The sequence below is a fragment of the Aquarana catesbeiana genome, linkage group LG08, assembly GCF_042186555.1.
Source record: "Aquarana catesbeiana isolate 2022-GZ linkage group LG08, ASM4218655v1, whole genome shotgun sequence".
Lineage (NCBI taxonomy): Eukaryota > Metazoa > Chordata > Amphibia > Anura > Ranidae > Aquarana > Aquarana catesbeiana.
This window is the reverse complement of record NC_133331.1, coordinates 149,402,847-149,422,020: the sequence shown is the minus strand read 5'-3', so window position 1 is coordinate 149,422,020 and position 19,174 is coordinate 149,402,847. Positions and strand designations below refer to the sequence as shown.

The 19,174-nt window shown below is 39.3% G+C and overlaps 1 protein-coding gene across 1 annotated transcript in view; it reads right to left on the bottom strand.

Annotated features, from left to right (window-relative positions):
• The window catches only part of SPOCK2 (SPARC (osteonectin), cwcv and kazal like domains proteoglycan 2), a 56,455-nt gene extending 38,102 nt beyond the window's left edge, over nt 1–18,353 (bottom strand). Inside the window, exons 1-5 of the mRNA XM_073597643.1 lie at nt 18,336–18,353; nt 14,046–14,091; nt 5,541–5,655; nt 4,255–4,369; nt 121–253 (exon numbers count right to left, since the gene is read on the bottom strand). Coding sequence (XP_073453744.1) covers nt 121–253; nt 4,255–4,369; nt 5,541–5,655; nt 14,046–14,091; nt 18,336–18,353 — 427 coding nt within the window. The remainder of the gene's footprint in view (nt 1–120; nt 254–4,254; nt 4,370–5,540; nt 5,656–14,045; nt 14,092–18,335) is intronic.
• Nucleotides 18,354–19,174: the final 821 nt, after the last annotated feature.

Sequence of the window (19,174 nt, the reverse complement as noted above, 5' to 3'; positions counted from 1 at the left end):
TTGGAGACCCCTGCCCTAGAGCATTTAACCCATGCAGTGTGCAGGAGTCCTACTGCAAGGCTAATTTTTTGTAATTGTTGGGGTTGGACTTTAGTTGAATTAAAAAGTTTTAAAGCTTACCCTGTTTGTTGGCATCTGTAGTGGTGGTGGTGGGGGTCGTGGTAGGAGAGTTCTCTGTTGGACATGGACAAGAACCTTGGCACTTCACAGTCAGCTGTTTGCTGCTCAGGCATGCCTGCTGCTCCAGTTTACACTAATAAATGAGAGAAGGAAGATCTGAGCATTGCTTTGCTAATTCCTGGCACACAGCTCCGCGTACGTGACGGCAGTAACTCTCACGTAATCCAATGCGTGACACCCTTGTTTCAGAACCTGCAATTGTAAACACTTTTTGCTGTTCCCAAGCTGCTCAGACCTACAGAATAGTAGCACTTTCTATCACAGATGTTACCTAACACATTGCTAAGAGTAGACGTAGAGGGAGAATTGTAGAAATGCCAGCATGACTTTGGCAGTAAACTCATTGTAAGATGTTATTTAGCAGTTTGGTTGACAGATGTGATATTTTCTTGTGTTCTGTGAAACACTGGGATTGAAAACTTTCTCTTTTATTATAAATGACTGCAATAATCAAATACACATTTAGGAAAATAGGAAGGAGTGTGGTAATATGGCAATGGATAAAACGTTTCTCAAGGAAAACCTTTGTGTGAATGTTGCAGGAAGGCAGCAATCACTCCCTTCTCACTTCCATTATTCTGAACCATAGCAGCCCTTTCTTGCAGATCTAGCACAGATACACCTTACTGCATAGAAGTTGGTGTTGTGAGCTGCACTTTGGACTACAATAACTAGGACTTTATTTATAATGTTTATGGCTCTTCCCCTACATTCAGCTACAAACCTAAACAATGCTAAACCTGTGTCCATTTGGCAACTACTGATACTTCGAACAGCAGGTATGTGCTGCGCAGGCATACCTCCAAACATTTTGAGATGGGAATGAGAGACACCTATTGGCAAAAGTATGAAGGCATAGGACACACACCCTGCCACACCCCCTTAAAGGAGAATTATACAAAAAAAATATTAGTTAAACCCAGAAGTGCTTTTTTTTACCACTACTATTACTTTATACTGACTTCTGAAATTTACAAATGCAGCAATGTATAAATTGGATGAAAGGTTTACCACAGGGAAACACTTTGTAAAAGGTAAATAATGCATTTGATATACAACTATATAGATCAGACCAAAATGAGGGACAAATGCGGAGGAAAGAGGGACAGAGGGACTTTGTTCCAAATCAGGGACAGTACCCCGAAATTACGGACAGTTGAAAACTATGTGCGCAGGTGTACAAAGTATTTCTTATGAATATATCAAATGCAGTTGTCTCCAGTGACCGCAGTCTGTTCTGATCTCAGTGTTTGTGACCTAATGTGACCTGTGTGATATTTGAAATATCAATTTTTTACAAGTGTAAATATATATTGGAACTCAGATCATTGGCTCACTCTATTTGGTTCGCAATCTAAGAAGCATGAGGACACGTAAGGTTTTTCTGTAAATGTACCTCTTTTACTTTTCTTAGTGTGTGACTTCATCTTTTCTGTAACTTTTCAAATCCTACAATTTGTCTTGATATACTGATAGCCCTGGAATGTCCTTTATAACAATATTACAAGCTTCTTTTCTGTACAATAGTAAGTTTGAATAAATTAGATTGTTATCCTTTTCGCACAATTAATTTCATTGGTTATAGTTGCAACCGCAGGGGTCGGTTCTTATGTAGACAAGGTTGTATTCACTTATTTGATGTATCAATAAGCGTGTAAGTGAGGTAGGTATAAAGATCACCTTATCAATTCCCATTAGGATCGGTTTTCAACATTTACCAACTTGGGCTGAAGGGTACTTTAAAAGCTTCAATAAATCTTGGTGAAAGTGCTGCAAATGCTTTATCAAAGCTTGCTGTTCACACTGCAGTTATACAAGCTGAAGCCAGTCTGAAACAGTCCACCGTACTGAATCCAAGGTTGCAGCATGAAACTACAACCAGTATTTTATGAGGAGTTCACCAATGGCAGCCTTTCATGAAAGGTTTCCTTAAAAGGCAACAAGTAAGGATAGAGTTACTGTATATGAGCTGCCATTACTGACTTCTTTTAAACCAGCATGCTCCAGGGCTTCTCTGGAAGTGATTCTGACATCAGTGGATGTTCTGTTATATACACATCAGTGGACGTTCTGTTACTGTATATACACCTTGCATGTTTGCAGAAAAGTGGGGGAGCGTGGCTTTTAGCATTATATAGTTAATTTAATATTTAGGGGTGTATTTATAAAAAAAATACAGAGCTATTTGTCTTGTGCATTTCTTTTTGTGCAAATGGGGGGCAAAATAAACATTAGGCCATTTTTTCTCCAGGTAAAATTCATTCATGCAGAACAGTGAATCAGGAAAAAAACGCATTATCGCCATGAGATAGAGTTGATGATCACAGGAATTCAATATTATATTACTATGATAATCAGCTTTACCTAGTGGCCATATTGTGGTATTTTTCCGATTTACACTTAAAGCGGAGGTCCGCCGACTTTTTTTTGCAGCTGCTGACTTTTAAAATAAGGACACTTACCTGTCCAGGGTGCCTGCGATGTCGGCACCTGAAGCCAATCTTTCCCTCAGCTCTCGGGTGCTGCTGCCACCATCTTCGGTAAGGGAATCAGGAAGTAAAGCAGCAAGGCTTCACTTCTTGGTTCCCTACTGTGCATGCGCGAGTCGCGCTGCGCAATCCGAATGGTCCCTGCTGTCTCCAGGACCCGTGTGTCCCAGCAGACAGCACGGGGGGACGGGAAGAGGCGTAGACTCCCGCGGGAGTCTATGACCGGAAGTGGGTGCCAATACCTGTCTTAGACAGGTATCTGCAACCCCCTCCCCCTGAAAGGTGCCAAATGTGACACCGGAGGGGGAGAGGGTTCCGAACAGCAGAAGTTCCATTTTTGTGTGGAACTCCGCTTTAAACCCTTTCGCTGCCAGAGCTGTTTTTGCATTTTTTGCACACATGCTTAAAAAATCATTTTAGGCCTGAAGATTACAATACCCCCCCCCATAAAAAAAATATATATATTTTCTAAAAGTGGACACCCTAGAGAAAAAAATAGTGGTAGCTCCAATTTTTCATGTCTCACAATATTTCCGCAAAGCTCTAGGAAACGCTAAATTTCAATACAAAAATACACTAAAGTTAATTTTAGGAAACACAAACGCAATAAATTACCCAATTTTTTGGTAGCATATAAAAAATGTAAATAGATACCCAATATGTCAAACCTTAAATTTGAGTGCGTGAAATGGCAACAATCGTCAGTACCCTATATTTTCCATAAGAGACACTTTAAAGCCCCCAATAGGTCATCAATTTAGTGTTTTAGGTCTGGTGCTATAAATATTGCTCTCACTTTGGTGTGCGCAGTGACATGTAATACGTATATCACAATCTGCATTTTCATGCGTGGGCACCCTCGACGTGTGCGTTTTCGCTCATACGTGCGTATACTGGGAGGTACGGACCTCAGAAATTTTTGGGTGGGAAGATTTTATGTGCTTAGGTGTAACTTTAATTTTTCCCAATTTAGAAAACTTTTTTTTTTCATCACATAAGGGACAAAAAGTGATTTCTTGGCGACAGGTTCTCTTTAATGTGACATCCAGGGTCTCCCCTGTGCTCCACTGAATATAATGCAATGCAGATTGCATTGCATTCATTCCCGGGTATGCTGGCTGAGGACACCAAGAGGCGGACCCGGAAGTGACATCAAACACATCACTTTCCGGGTCAGCAACAAGGAGGGGAGGAGAGTTGGCTTGTGTTCCCTCTCCTCTATCTGGCGCTATGTCAGTACCAGGCCCGCAGATGGGCAAGCAGAGCCCGGGATACATGACGGGTCCTGACAGCGGAAGAGTTCATGCATGAGTGAAAAACAATCGACCTGAAGAGAAAACAGCCTAATAACATCACACAAAATTTACAAAATGGAAACCCTAGACCAATCGCCTTTAAAAACAAGTCAGCAATAGCAATTTCCCAGACAGGTTTCTTGAGGCAGTTCTGCACTCCAACAATAGTAATACACCCACATAACTGTGATCTGTGAAGCCGACACCTTATGGGGTCACTCAGCACAAGTCCCATCCATTTTTAGTATTTTACTGACTTTGTATTAGCCATTATAACAACTACTTCTTACCACAGAGGTGTACGTGTGGCCATCAGAACCACACACTGATGCAAGCTGAGTCACGTGACAGGGTTTACAGAGATTGTCTTTGCTCCCATGGAGTTTCAAGCTGGGTTGCTTAATTCTACAAGGAAAAATACAAACAAATATTTAAAAAATGAATAACCTAGAACAGTTTCAGATGACTAAACTAATCAGTTTAATTATTCACTAGCCAAGTGTGCCCTGTTCCTTGAACAGCTCAATTGGAATGGCATGTTTTGTTTATAAAGTTTGAGCACTTATCCCTTTTGTCCATTTACACTGACTTATACTAACCCACCCTCCCCCTCCACAGGTGCATGTTTACTGAAGGCCGGGGCCTCCGGTATTTGTTTATCCAGCGCTGCAAGTCTCTCCATCTTGGCCAAGCCTACGCATTACAGCCCCATAGATTTCTACAGGGCTGACTCCTGAAACCGCAAATAAAGACAGAGGGGCCTATGGAAGTCTGGGGGCTGTAATGTTCAGAAGCAGCCAAGATGTAAACAAACATCAAAGCCTGCAGCCATCTGATTGAGCTTATTATGCACAACAGAGTCTAAGCAATAATTCCAGGGCCATTATTTACTGTTAACACTAAACTCATGGCCTGTATACGGTTTTAAAGCATCACCTATAGAAAATTTTGGGTACCAAAGTTTGTCATCCCCGCAGGCAATTTTAGGACTTGACAGGTAGAGTATCTTTTTACTTGGCATGACCTTATCTTTTATATTTTACCAAAATATGGATAATATACTACAATAAAATTAGGTTTAGTGCATTTTTTTTCATTTTCATCTAATAAACAAGTGAGCTAATACCATGCGACTTAAAAAATCTGACCTTTCACCATTTTATTCTTCAGGGTCTCTGCTACCAGAAAATATACTGTTTGGGGATTTAACTAATCTTCTGGACACATGATAATTACTTTAACACGTACGCGAAAAATGGCTCTGGCATCAAAGGGTTAAAAGATGAAGATCGCTAACCTCAAGTGAAATAAAGATCATCTGGACCATAATATCACTTTGCCACTGTCTCAATACCAGGTTGCAAATAACAAAATGAGCAGGTGGGGTGAGGCTTTTTACATCAGTTTATTATACAGTTAGTGTTCTTAAAAACATTTGCTCCTTGAATGGGCAGTGTTGGGTTGACTGTCAGAAATTTGCAAGGCCCATTTTAAAAGTTAATAAAGTGGACAAAATCTGATGAATGTTTGGTGAGATTTATTAACATTATATAGTTAAAATATATTTATTAATCACCTGTGTTCCAACTTCTTGCGACTTATACACATAGCTTTCTGGTAGCCGTGGGCTATGCAAACCTTATGTCGACTGCATTTCACTTTCTGGCAAGGGTCCTTTGTGGTATCCAGGGCTAGGATAAGGAAAATACTAGTTTAATAATATTAGAGCAATAATGATGTATATTACTAGGTCTTTATAAATATTAATATGGAACAGTGGCTTATTCTAAAAGGAAATCCAATAGTCTGCTCTAAAATGTAAGTAGACATCTTATATTATCTGTAATATATTATGAATATAAATGTCACTTAAATAATACAGATTTCACAGGATTTATTATTGAATAAGCTAATTTATTGGATTTCAGAACAGGCTACCTGATTCTGTTTCCCCATGATGGTATTGGCAGAAACCTATAGACTGCTACAAAATACAACATATATGTAGATTTGTTAATTCCCTTGAGTTCATTGACCATAACAGGCATGCAACTTCTGTGGACCATAAATCCATTGTAGTACACATTTATTTTTAATTATACATGTTACATTTTCTGTATGCATTATATTTTATTATGTGCAAAGTGTAATATTTGTCATTTTTTTATTCTATACAGCTATACAACCAGCAAAATGACAACCCGTGAAGGCAAACAACAGTTATGAAAATGGCAAATATGTTTCAATGGTATTAATACACATTATACTTAAAAAAGAAAAAAATCTAGTAATTCTAGAGTAACACACACATTTCTTTTTCAGGGGGTCAATAATATAGCTTTTACCCAATTCAGGTGTCATACCAGAATACAAAACCAACCCTGGCTCATTTAAATGTATTCACAATGGTGAGATGACTATTTTGGCTATTAGCTAGTTAATTTATAAGCTCAGCTACAGGATCATCAAATCATTGCTCAAAGTTGTGCATTTTTTTTAGAAACAGATAAATGTAATGAGACTTCTGAGTTTATAGGCATACTATTCTTATCCTACCCACACTTCCCTTCCACCCCAGTCTACCATGAAAGTCCCCAGACACTTTCAAAGAAGTTAAAACTTTCAGAGGACTATGACTGCCTCCTGCCTTCACATGACAGCATTTGAGGCCTACTAGATGGCTGCTATAAATGAGCCTGTTACCTTGCTCATTTTTTTAACCCAACAAAAAAGTACAAGATTATATGTGAGCCCATACTCTTACCAGGAATGCACTGTGAATATTTTGAAGCTGTTTAGATTCCAGTTTGTCATGAAATGGCTGGTTGATCTACAGAATTATGCCTAAATAGTTTAGATTAATATTTACTACCCTAAATCAATCTGCAATTCCAGCATTGAGATTTCTAAGCCCTACTATCTACTTTGGCCATTATCAAGGCTTTGCCCAATTTATTTTACATTAAGAAGAATGCAAAAAGGAGCCACTTGTTCTTATAAATAATCCAACTGTTAAATATCTGAAGTTAAGAAACAAAATCTAACATACTGTAACAACAAATGGCTAGAAAATACATCAAATAACAAGAATCACTAGTGAGTAAACATTAAGAGAAGTTACCGATCGCTAAAAATATGGAACAAATGTCTTCCTATGGTGTAAGCTGCATAAGCAACATTTGGTAGAATGTTGTAGTGATCAATCAGACATAACTCAAGCATTATGTAATCATGCAAGATCTACATCTACTACATTACACTTGTGTTGGTTACACCACAGGAAGCCATTTATTTTATCTTTGTAACCACCAACTACTACCTTTAGTGATAAACAAAGCCAAGATCAAATACAAGTGCATCTCAAAAAATTGGAATATCATCAAAAAGTAAATTTTTTTCAGTAATTCAATTCAAAAAGTGAAACTCATATTATATAGATTCATTACACACTGGGTGATATATTTCAAGCATTTCTTTCTTTTACTTTTGAGGATTACAGCTAGTAAAAAACCCAAAAATCAGTATAACAGAAAATTTGAATATTAAATAAGATCAATAAAAAAAGGATTTTTAATACAGAAATGTTGGCTTACTGAAAAGTATGTCCCTATACAGTATAGTATGCACTCAATACTTCGTCTGGGCTCCTTTTGCATGAATTACTGTATCAATGCGTGTGGCATGGAGGCACTGCTGAGGTTTTATGGAAGCCCAGGTTGCTTTGATATTGGATTTCAGCTCGTCTGCATTGTTGGGTCTGGTGACTCATCTTTCTCTTGACAATACCCTACAGATTCTCAATGGGGTTTAGGTCAGGTGAGGTTGCTGGGCCAATCAAGCACAGTGATACCATGATCATCAAACCAGGTATTGGTACTTTTGGCAGCGTGGGCAGGTGCCATGTACTGCTGGAAAATTAAATCAGCATCTCCATAAAGCTGGTCAGCAGAGGGAAGCATGAAGTGTTCTAGAATTTCCTGCGAGAGGGCTGCGCTGACGTTGGACTTGATAAAACACAGTGGACTAATACCAGCAGATGACATGGCTCCCCAAATCATAACTGACTGTAGAAACTTCACACTGGACCTCATGCAACTTGGATTTTGTACCTCTTCACTCTTCCCCCAGATTCTGGAACCTTGATTTCCAAATGAAATGCAAAATTGACTTTCATCTGAAAAGAGGACCTTGGACCACTAAGCAACAGTCCAGTCCTTTTTCTCTTTAGCCCAGGTAAGACATTTCTGACTTTGTTTCTGGTTCAGGAGTGGCTTGACACAAGGAATTCGACAGTTGTATCCCATGTCCTGGATACACCTGTGTGTGGTGGCGTTTTAAGCACTGACACCAGCCGTAGTCCACTCCTTGTGAATCTTCCCCAAATACTTGAATGGCCTTTGTTTGACAATCCTCTTAAGGTTGTGTCGTTATCCCTGTTGCTTGTGCACCTTTTTCTATCACACTTTTTCCTTCCACTCAACTTTCCATTGATATGCTTGGATACAGCACTCTGTGAACAGCCAGCTCCTTTAGCAATGACCTTTTGTGACTTACTCTCCTTGTGGAGGGTGTCAATGACCTTCTTCTGGACAACTGTCAAGTCGGCAGTCTTCCCCATTATTGTGCAACCTACTGAACCAGACTGAGAGACCATTTAAAGGCTCAGGAAACCTTTACAGGTGTTTTGGGTTAATTAGCTGATTAGAGTGTGACACAATTAGTCTACAATATTGAACTTTTTCACAATATTCTAATTTTCTGAGATACACAATTTTGGGTTTTCACTAGCTGTAAGCCAAAATCCTCAAAAAGAAAAAAAAAAAAAAAGAAATGCTTGAAATATATTACTCTGTGTGTAATGAATCTTGATAATATGAGTTCACTTTTTGAATTGAATTACTGAAACAAATTAACTTTTTTTTTTGAGAAGCACCAGTGTATGTGATATATTGTAGCTTGCCAGTTTATAGAATTTGTGGCTGAAGTATTTATCCGTTTACCCTGAATATTTGCCTGGTGATCCTGCCAGTAACACACTTCCTGATTTAGTGTGACAAAGCTCACTAACTGTACATTATTTATGGAGTATTGTCACCCTAGGATTGGGAGTGTGTTAAGTCTGCAGAACACCTTTGCTTCTCCTTTTCTCCATAAAATGGGGAGATGTGTTATGTTGTCCACAGACAGAACCAATGACTTCCATAAGAAAATGACACTCTGAATTGTATTGACTTTAGACTAATCTGACAAATATTGTTACTGTATATATGAATAATAGTAATGGGAGTAGGATGGATGGGCATCTGGCCTAGGTAGGTGCTTGTGGTACAAAGACCCTGTATGGGGTGCTATGAGTATAGCTTATAATGTTTCAGGACCTTATCTCAGTGGATGAGCTCTTTAGTCAAAGAAGCAAAATACTTATTTGGGGTTTACTACATCGTGCTGTCTTTAATCATCTTTTGAAAGAGCTCATTCCAAAATAATGTGAGTTTAGAGAGGCCTCCCAGAGCTGTGTTTGTTTAGCAAAGACTGGGCAATTGAACACAATTTATACAAAGCAGAGCTGTCTTTCAATGTTAGCAGTTCTTCACAAGGCCCACATCCTCCTGCTGTGAATTACTAATTAGTCCTTTAGATAATGCCTGGCTTTTGTGTTCATACTCAAACGGCTAGACCTGCAACACTGTCCCTTCTCTGTCCTCTTCTGCTATTTAGAGATTACATTTATGAGGATGCTATTTACAGTATGCTAATAAAAACGATGCCGGGCAGACATAATCAACATTAATTAGGGAAGCATAAAAGATCTTATATTTACTTGACAGATACCTGACGCTGTCAACCACAAAGCAATCTACATTGAGCAAGCTATACTGTTAGGAATCCTGCCAGTAAAACTTCATAGTTCTTGCATCACCAGGGAGACTAAGGTTAAAACGTTTCCTTACTGATCTGCAGATTTTTTTTTTCCCCATTTAAGTTGACTTTGGAACAAATGTAAGTTGTCCCTTGACAGCCATTTCCATGGAGCAAATATTAAAAGTACTTCTTTCTTTCTCTGTGTGATTAGGCAGCTAAGACAAGCAATCATAAAACTCTATGGTTGGGAGCACATTGGAACCAATGAAATATAGGAGGTCATGTTATTCTTTCCACAAGCAAATTAGCTAAAAGCAAAAAAAAAGCTACAACTAATTGTAGAAGAATGCAACAATAGTTAAGCCCAAATCCAAATCATCTTTTAATACCATTATTACAAGGACTTCATCACATAGACCATACCTCCCAACCACTCCAATTTCTGCAGGACCTAAACTAAACCCCAGGGTCCTGCAAACCCAGCCAGTATCAGACCTCAGACCAGAGCAACGCCTGCACAGGAGAGTAGGGAGAATCTATCTCTGCTTTGTTTTTCTGGTAATGTGGCAGAATCTCAAACAACACAGAGGCACAAGGGAAGGCTGGAAATAGTCTCCCTCAGAGGTCAAGCTGTTCTGAGGTCTGAAAGGGTTGTACAGGGGATAAGAAAGGGTGCTGATCTGGGGTCTGTACAGGTCATTAATCTTTAGTTTTGATGAAAAATTTCATCTTTTACTTCTGTATTGCATTTTAAATTTATAGAGGTTCTTTTTTCTGCATCCATTTCCCAAAGTATAACTATATATATATATATATATATATATATATATATATATATATATATATATATATATATATATATATATATATATAAAATATATATTTATTACCGTATTTTTTCACTCCATCAGACGCACTTTTTTCCCAAAAAAACATAGGAGAAAATGTCTCTGTGTCTTATGGAGTGCATACTGACCAGGCACCTCCCCCCCCCCCCCCACCGCCACCATGTTAGTACCGGCAGAAGAGAGGCAGGAGAGCGGAGGACCGACGCAACATCCCGGCTGGGCCTGTCACTCAGACAGAAGACAGAGCAGCCCGAGCAGCCGAATGGAGTACGGCCGCTCGGACTGCTCTGTCTTCTGTCAGGCGGATGTGATGTGGTCAGGTCAGGCTGCATTTATGGGACTGGTAAGGCTGCATTTATGGGACTGCTAAGGCTGCATTTATGGAAATGGTAAGGCTGCATTTATGGAACTGGTAAGGCTGCATTTATGGGACTGGAAAGGCTGCATTTCTTTGGCACAGGTCAGGCTGCATTTCATGGACACTGGTAAATATTTTAGTACACCATTTGGTTCAGAATATTTTTTTTCTTGTTTTCCTCCTCTAAATCCTAGGTGCATCTAATGGGGCGTAAAATACGGTATATTCTTATAATATAATCCATTCCCCATATTTATCTTCCTACGTATAAAGCAACCTCCAACACCAATGCTTTTTTGCCCTCATTAACCTCTGGAACTGGGGCATATGTTTCCTCCTACTGACCACTAACACCAGGTTATTTCTTTCTCCCAGTGACATTTAGCCATTTTGTTTGTCCTGCTGACCCCAGGGATTTTTTTTTTTTCCTGTTGACCATCAATTTAAGTGTCACTATGACACATACTCCTGATTTCTGCCCATACATATGTTTTATGTTACATTGTCCTGACTGCTGTACTCTATGCATGATATTGTATATTACATAGTGCTACCCCCGTGTATTCTGTAAGCTGTGCTATACGTTACATATCTCTGACCAACGTGTTTATTGTCTCAGTAGTTGCCGGTTATTAATTTTCATCTGTTTTAATGAAGTCATTCTTTAAGAAATGCTCAGAAAGTGTTAGCTCTCCATCTATATTTTTTTAGGTTTATGTGCATTGCTGAGGCTCTCACTCATAGCACAGTAATTATATTTTCAGGATACAAGGACTGTGGCAAATGTGTGTACTGTATACTATAAGGAAACTCAGATTCTAATTAATCATGCCTCTTAAAGCCATGCCAAAAATTCTGCATGATGTAGCCATTTTCAATTCCTGCCATGGCACATTATACACGTCCCACATTTATGTCCTCCAGGGTGTCCCTCTTTCTCAAATTCTTATGTTGGGAGGTATGCAAAGACAACTTGCAAGTTTAGCCACAATTCCATCTGCATACAACAAGCAGTCACACACAAGCTACTGGACAGATTGCAGCCCATTAGTGTGTGCAAAATTAAGTTCATTACTTAATAAGATCTGTCACCTAAATTTCCAAAGCCATCCTCTACAGTCATTACTGCCTCATTCAGCTTTGGACTGGAGCTTGCTCCCAGAATCACCCCAGGAACAAGCACTATATTTGTACATTTTATTAGCTTTGATGAAAACGTATTCAGGCATTCACTCACAGCCAAACTGACCACTGCTTAAAGCATGATAGAAAGAAAAAAAATTAGAAAAAAATTGAACTCCAGGCAGATATAAAATACAAATTAATCCGGTTATGTATGAAAATAAAATGAAATACAATGAAATGTTCTGGGTTATTGGCTCAGCATGACAACCAGGCCATGATTTTTAGCAGAATGAGTTATCAAGGCAGTTTCCACATTCCTTTTAAGAACAATTGACATGTTCAAACTGCGCACACACAGAGTGAGCTGAGCTCTCTCCTTCTCTAGTGGTTGAGATTGAATGGGTCAGAGCAGCCACAAGGTGGTGCACACTTGTAGTTTTCAGCCTGTCTTGCAAATGGCAGGATGGAGGGGGATCAAGGGGCCAGCAGTTTTTTTTCAGAGCTCCTGATCCCCAAAACTTGCATATGTAATGGAAAGCAGGGGCACTGGTATTTAATATTCAGGGGACTTGGAGTAGCATAAGGAGCTTTTTGTAAAAAGTTGCTAAAGGTGAACTTACATTTAACTGCAGTGTAGACAGCAGTGGTCCAGGACCAAAGGAATGGCTGAATAAAATTATGAAGCCTGGTGCAACAGTACACATATACTGTATTGTATGTATTTTATTATTATTATTATGAAGAATTTATATAGTGCCAATAGTTTACACAGCACTTTACAACTTGAGGGTAGAAAGTACAAATACAATACACATTAATTCAGTGAGAATCAGAGGGCCCTGGTCATTAAAGCTTACAATCTAAGAGGGCGGGTCAAGAGATACAAGAGGTAATAACTGTGGGGTATGTGTTGATGGATAAAATAAATGTACAGTTGTTAGGTGTGGGTAGGATAGGCTTCTCTGAAGAGATGAGTTTTCAGGGATCTTCTGAAAGTAGACAAAGTAGGAGATAGTCAGACAGATTGGGGTAGAACATTCCGGAGGATGGCAGAGGTTCAGAAAAAGTCCTGGAGGTGAGCATGGGATGAGGTGACAAGGGAGCTTGAGAGCAGGAGGTTTTTGGATGATTTGGTTGGTATTTTGAGACTAGGTTGGAGATGTAGCTGGGGGCCAGGTTGTGGATGGCTTTGTAAGTTACTGTTAGTATCTTGAATTTAATTCATTGGTTGAGTGGCAGCCAATGGAGGGATTGGCAGAGAGGGGTAGCAGACGCCGAGCGGTTTGTAAGGTGTATGAGCCTTGCAGCAGCGTTCATGATGGCCTGAAGGGTGATGGCCTATTTAGAGGTAAGCGAATGAGGAGGGAGTTGCAGTAGTCGAGGCGAGAGATGATCAGGGAGTGGATTAGAAGCTTTGGGGTGACATTGGTTAGGAAGTGGCGTATCTTGGAGATGTTGCGGAGGTTGAGGTGGCAAGCTTTGGACAGCAATTGAAAGTGGGGCTGAAAGGATACTTCAGAGTCCAGGATTACACCTAGAACCTTGGCATGGAGGACGGGTTGATAACTGACCTGTTGATTTTGACAGAGAGATCAGGGGAAGTGGCACATGAGGGAGGAAATATAATGAGCTCGGTTTTGGATAGGTTGAGTTTTAGGAAGTGATGTGACATCCAGGCTGATATATCTATTTATATTTGTATATAAATAGATATATTTCAACTGTGTATTTAGCTGCTTACTAGGAGTTCAATTTCAAAGTTCAAGAAAATGGGGTGAACAAACAGCGATCTGGCTGCTTTACAGTGTCACCATGACATCACAGAGATTTCCATATACCTGTTTATAGAAAGGAAAAGATGTGTGATGTTTTGTGGCATTTATTTTACCTTCATCTCCTGCTTGGTTGTCCTCCCAACTCTTGATGTAGTCATCCTAACAAAAAAGAAAATAGTGGATTGAAGTCAGTGGTAATAAAATTATGGTTACTTGTAATTTGATTTACAGGTAGAAGATATTTTGTTTTTGACGAGTTATATTTTTGTCCCTCCAAGCTGTATTTTAAAGGTAATCCCACTATTGATATATGGTCCATTTTAAGCAGTCAATCATTAAACATAAATATAACCGGCCTGAAATAGTCAAAATTTAAGGTACCTGCTTTCCTACTTCAGCAGTTCTGATTGATCAGCGCAATCATAACGGTGATGACCAGTCAAAACTGTTCTACTCGGTTTTGGCATCCCAAGGAAAGAGGAAGAACAGCACAGTTTCAAACCCCAAAACAGGTGCACCGGGCTGTGTAGATGATGAAACTGTATCACCCACTGAGATAAGTGCAGCAGTGACTTGAGAGGGGGGCGTGGATGGGGATTGTATAGAGCTGTTAGTTAATTTTTTCGGAAAAGGTGAACTTACACTTTATTTAAATATGTCCCAGAGCAGTTGGCTGCACCAAACCACCGTTGTATGGTTTTCCATGCTGATTCCTGTGTGCAGTGCTGCTGTATCTAACTGTTTATTGCCTCAATAGCTCATATTATTGATCTCTATGCACAGACTTGGATGTTCAGGAATAAACAATAACAAACACAGTAAAAAAAGTAACTGCATAGCAATCTGGCACATGTGCCTCAACAATGAATGAATTAAATATTTTCTGCAGATCTTGCATGCTTCTATAAGAGTTGTATCTTGAAAAGGGCCAATCTGTCCCCAACTAATGTTTCCATAGTTTATTTTTTATTTGTTCTTTCTTTATCATTTTCCACAGTATATTATACACAGATATCTTATAACATCATAGCCCACCCTCCATAACAACACAACCCCGTCCCCCCAAAAGGAACTCCCCCTCCACCTAAATTTTGCTTATCAAATCTACATAGGCCTCAGACCTAATAAAATTCCACCATATATTGTTCCAAAAAATACATAAATACTGTACATTAGCAGAATCTTTGTGCAAGTGCAATAATTCTTCTATTAAACATGAATAGTCTACTTATGTGATCCATTCTTTCATAGTAGGAATATCCTGTGGATGCCAATGTTTCAAAAGCCTTTTCACTGCCTTAGGTAAATTAGGGATAATAATTTCCCATACCGTGCCACCAAAATATCTATGTTATGGAATAGGCATGTCCATGGTTCCATGGGCGTGCTCATTCCTCTTATTTTCTCAATATTTTTACTTACTTCTGTGTTCTGGTTATATTATATTCTGGACAGTTATACCATATATGTGCAAGTGTATATTTTTGGATGGAGCCTATGGGCCCCTATTGGCATTACATACCATCTTGCCAACAACTTTCCATGGTTTTTAACTTCATCATCAATTTAAGGTAATCCTAAATGCAGCCTAAATTCTTGTCTTGTTTTGCTTTACCAAATGTATGTTTAGGATCTCAAAGAACTATTATTTTGCCTGTGTCCACTTACTAGGTACTGTTCATTTATTGAGCGCTTATTCTTATATTTAAGTCTAGAGACCTCTCGTGTCCTTATACCCGTCTTCCTGGTGACCTAACTGCATCCCTCTTATCTACCATATATTGCAAAGCAATCTCCCCAGGGAAGGAATGTCTGGTTCTTTACAAATGTTATGCAGAAGACAGTACTCAAACAGGAAGAAAACAATATCAACTTGGTATGAAATGTTCGCCTCTATCCTGTTATGTAGCTTTTTTTTTTTGCTGCTTCCTACGCCAACTTTGATTGGGCATCTATTCAGACCTGTGCTCATTTGTGTCCTCAGTAAGAAGTGACTTTTAATAAATGTCAGATGCTCAATAAAAAAACTGTTCAGCTCTGTGAGGAATTATGATGAAAGGCTAGAACATGAGAAAATAGGATCTGTGATAGAAGCAAGAGGTGACAAAATGTCTACATATAAATATACAAGAAATGTAATAGCACTATCACACCGGGGTGCAGCAGATGGAACTGACATTGTAATTGTTCCTAAATAACAGTACACTGCTCATTACATTTATGCAGCAGATCACTGGTGACTTTACATCTGCTTCTATATATTCCAAGTCTTACTTTGATTGGTTATGCTGTATGCACTTCAACTTTATTTCATATGCATTTCTAAGAGAACAGGTAGAAAATGTCTGTGATAAAATGGAATATATGATCAGTAATCCACACAGCGGCACTAACATTCTAAATAGGCTGTGATAACCAACAGCTCGGCTCTATTTCATCTACTCTTTACAAGTCCGTCCCAGGCCCCTATAGCTGTTTAAAATATGAAGGCATAAAGGGAAACTCCTGTCTTTTTACAGTTTTGCTACATATTTATAAGAGCAAAATTAAATTACAGTATTTAGCATTTGTGTTGTATTTGTAAATCCCAAACTGTTTTCCCGGTGTCTACATGGCAGCTAAAGAGTGATAGAGCTCCACCTCTAATCCCACCCTCAGAACCAGTATAGCACAAAAGAACAAGAACCTCCGGTATTCTCCATTTTTTTCCTCATACCCCATTTTGCCACTAAATTGAAGTACATTCCTACCTCTCACTCAGTGCATCGTCTGCCTGGGTTCAGCCCCTCCCAGGTGCAGCCCAGTTCTCAGACCTCTTGAACACAGGAGCAAGAAAACGGCAAGTTTTTTAGTGATCTGAACAAAGGTGCATTGTTGGAACAACATGTAAGGATCAGTATTACAGCAATGACTACAGAGCCGTAAAATAAAAACAGAACATTTTACATTTGAGTGCAGTAATACACATGTATGTACATGTATAATTCAAAACACTGGCAACTAGAATAGGATAAAAAAGGATTTTACACATGTATACACATGCGCAAGCCTGTATAAGTGTATGCACAAGGTCTTTACATTTTACTGAGGATCTTTCTGTCAACAAGATTCTGAGTATCAACATCAGTAAATTATGATGGCCATGTGCAAGAGGACTTAGACTGCTAAAGACAGGGAACCCCTTCTTTGGGTCTTTTAGGGCATTCAGTGTCTTCTATCTAGGGGCAAGATCTGCCTGGCTATGGAGATTGCTTTGGCTGGGCACAAAGTGAGCAGGGAGTTTGCCATATTTTTGTCCTAGTTTATTTTATTTTCCTTCTATACCTGTTTAGTTATGTTTGTTCTTTCCCCTTTTTTTCACAGTCTTTAAATGTACAGCACCATAACCTGCCAGGCCTTTGTTGAGGGGACAGGCTTGGTTCTTCCCCAAGGAAGAAAGTAGTCGGTATGCTGCTAGGTGTCTGCTTGCTTGTAGGTCCTTTTTTCTTTCCTGTGGATTACTTTTTTTTACCCATATCTCTGTATTCTCCCAAACAGTTTACTTTGGTGCCATTGCTATGAGATCCCTAAATGACCTCCAGGTAAGGGAGCTATAGTCAGGTAAGTGCCCAAAGGTACAGAAAGAGTGCCCGACACTGGTTACATTTCTGTTCATGCTCTGCCTGGTCACGCTCTAAGAAGTCCACAGGACCTTCAAAGAAGTATGAAGATTGCCACTCTTTATCGTCCTCAAAACACTCTCAATGCTGTAGTGGGAAAACGTGTTGGGCCTGTGGCAAACAAACTGGTTTGTAGGGAATGCATAGAAGAGGCCTATATTGAACTCAATTGGGAAAGTCAGCAGGTTGCATCTTATCTTAAGCAAGTAGTGTGAGAACCAGTTTCTGCGTTTGCTTCCGGCAGTAGTATCCTCTCAGTCTCCTCACATTGGGCCAATCTATGGACCTTCCTTCTCATCTCTGTTCCTCTGCACCACACTCATGGGAGCTGTTAATCCTGGATCCTCATCAGATGAAGGGCCAGAGACCTCAGTTTTCAGTTTCGCACTTGTACAGCCTTACATTCAAACAGTCTAGCAGGCCATAAGCTGGGAGGAAGTGGGAAGAGCTTCCAAAAAAACAAGGACATTTTCCTCATATCCGAAAACACCCATCTTTTGGAAGAATATAAGGATCTTTTTAAAGACAAGTGGCAAAAAGCAGAAATTAGGTTATCGCTAAATCATCCTATTTTGGAAGCTGCTGTTGCCTCTCTATGTTGCAGTAGTGTGCCTGGCAAAAATGTCACGCTTCCATGGAAGATTCAGCCTGTTTTAAGGATGCACTTGATAGAAGAGTTGACCTTGACCTCAAGAAATCTTTCCAGGCAGCGGATAAAGCATGCAAGCCAGCCATCATTCTTACCTCAGAAGCCAACGCCATCCGTGCCTGGACCCAAAATATTGAAAATGCAATTAATTAAGACATACCCAAAGCAGACATCACTCAACCTCTCAGTGAATTGAAAATTACAACAGGGTTCACTGGAGACATGGCAATTGACACCACCCGATGCACTGCACAGGCCATGCCCTACTCAAATCACTGCCAAAAGAGCACTGTGGCTAAAATAAAATCTTTCTTTGGGAAGAAACTAGAGGCAGCCATCTCTAAGGTCACAGGTGGACAACTGCAAGACTAAAGATTGAGGCGGACAAATTCCTTATCAAGTAGATTTCAGCAAGCCAGCAAGAGCAAGGATCTTAAAAGATAATGAAAAAGCACAAAGCATCCCATTGAAATCCCAGAAGCAAAAATCCCCTACTGTTCACCAAAATCCTTTGAAATTAGGATTATTCAGGGTTTTCCCTCTATTCCTGTTCTGATGATAACTCATAATTTGGGATTTTTCTTTGCTATCAATGCACTGTGGTTTGCATGCTACAGTTACATCAATGCGAAATGTGAATGGGTTTTTACTGTTTTTGTGTATAATATGTAAATATATTTTCAAGCCATATTTGTCTATTACATATGGAGGCTCATCTCCTGTATCTATGCAAGTCAATAGCAGTCGCCTGAATCACTACAACATCCTTTGTTTTCTAAACAGGTAAACAACATACTTTTTAATGCTAACTACTAAGCTCATCCAAATAGTCATTAAACAAGGATGCTATTTCCATCCCCTGATGTTAAGATGACCACCAAATAAAGGATTTACAAGTCTGTATGTTTTAGACAATATGAATATCATATGAAGC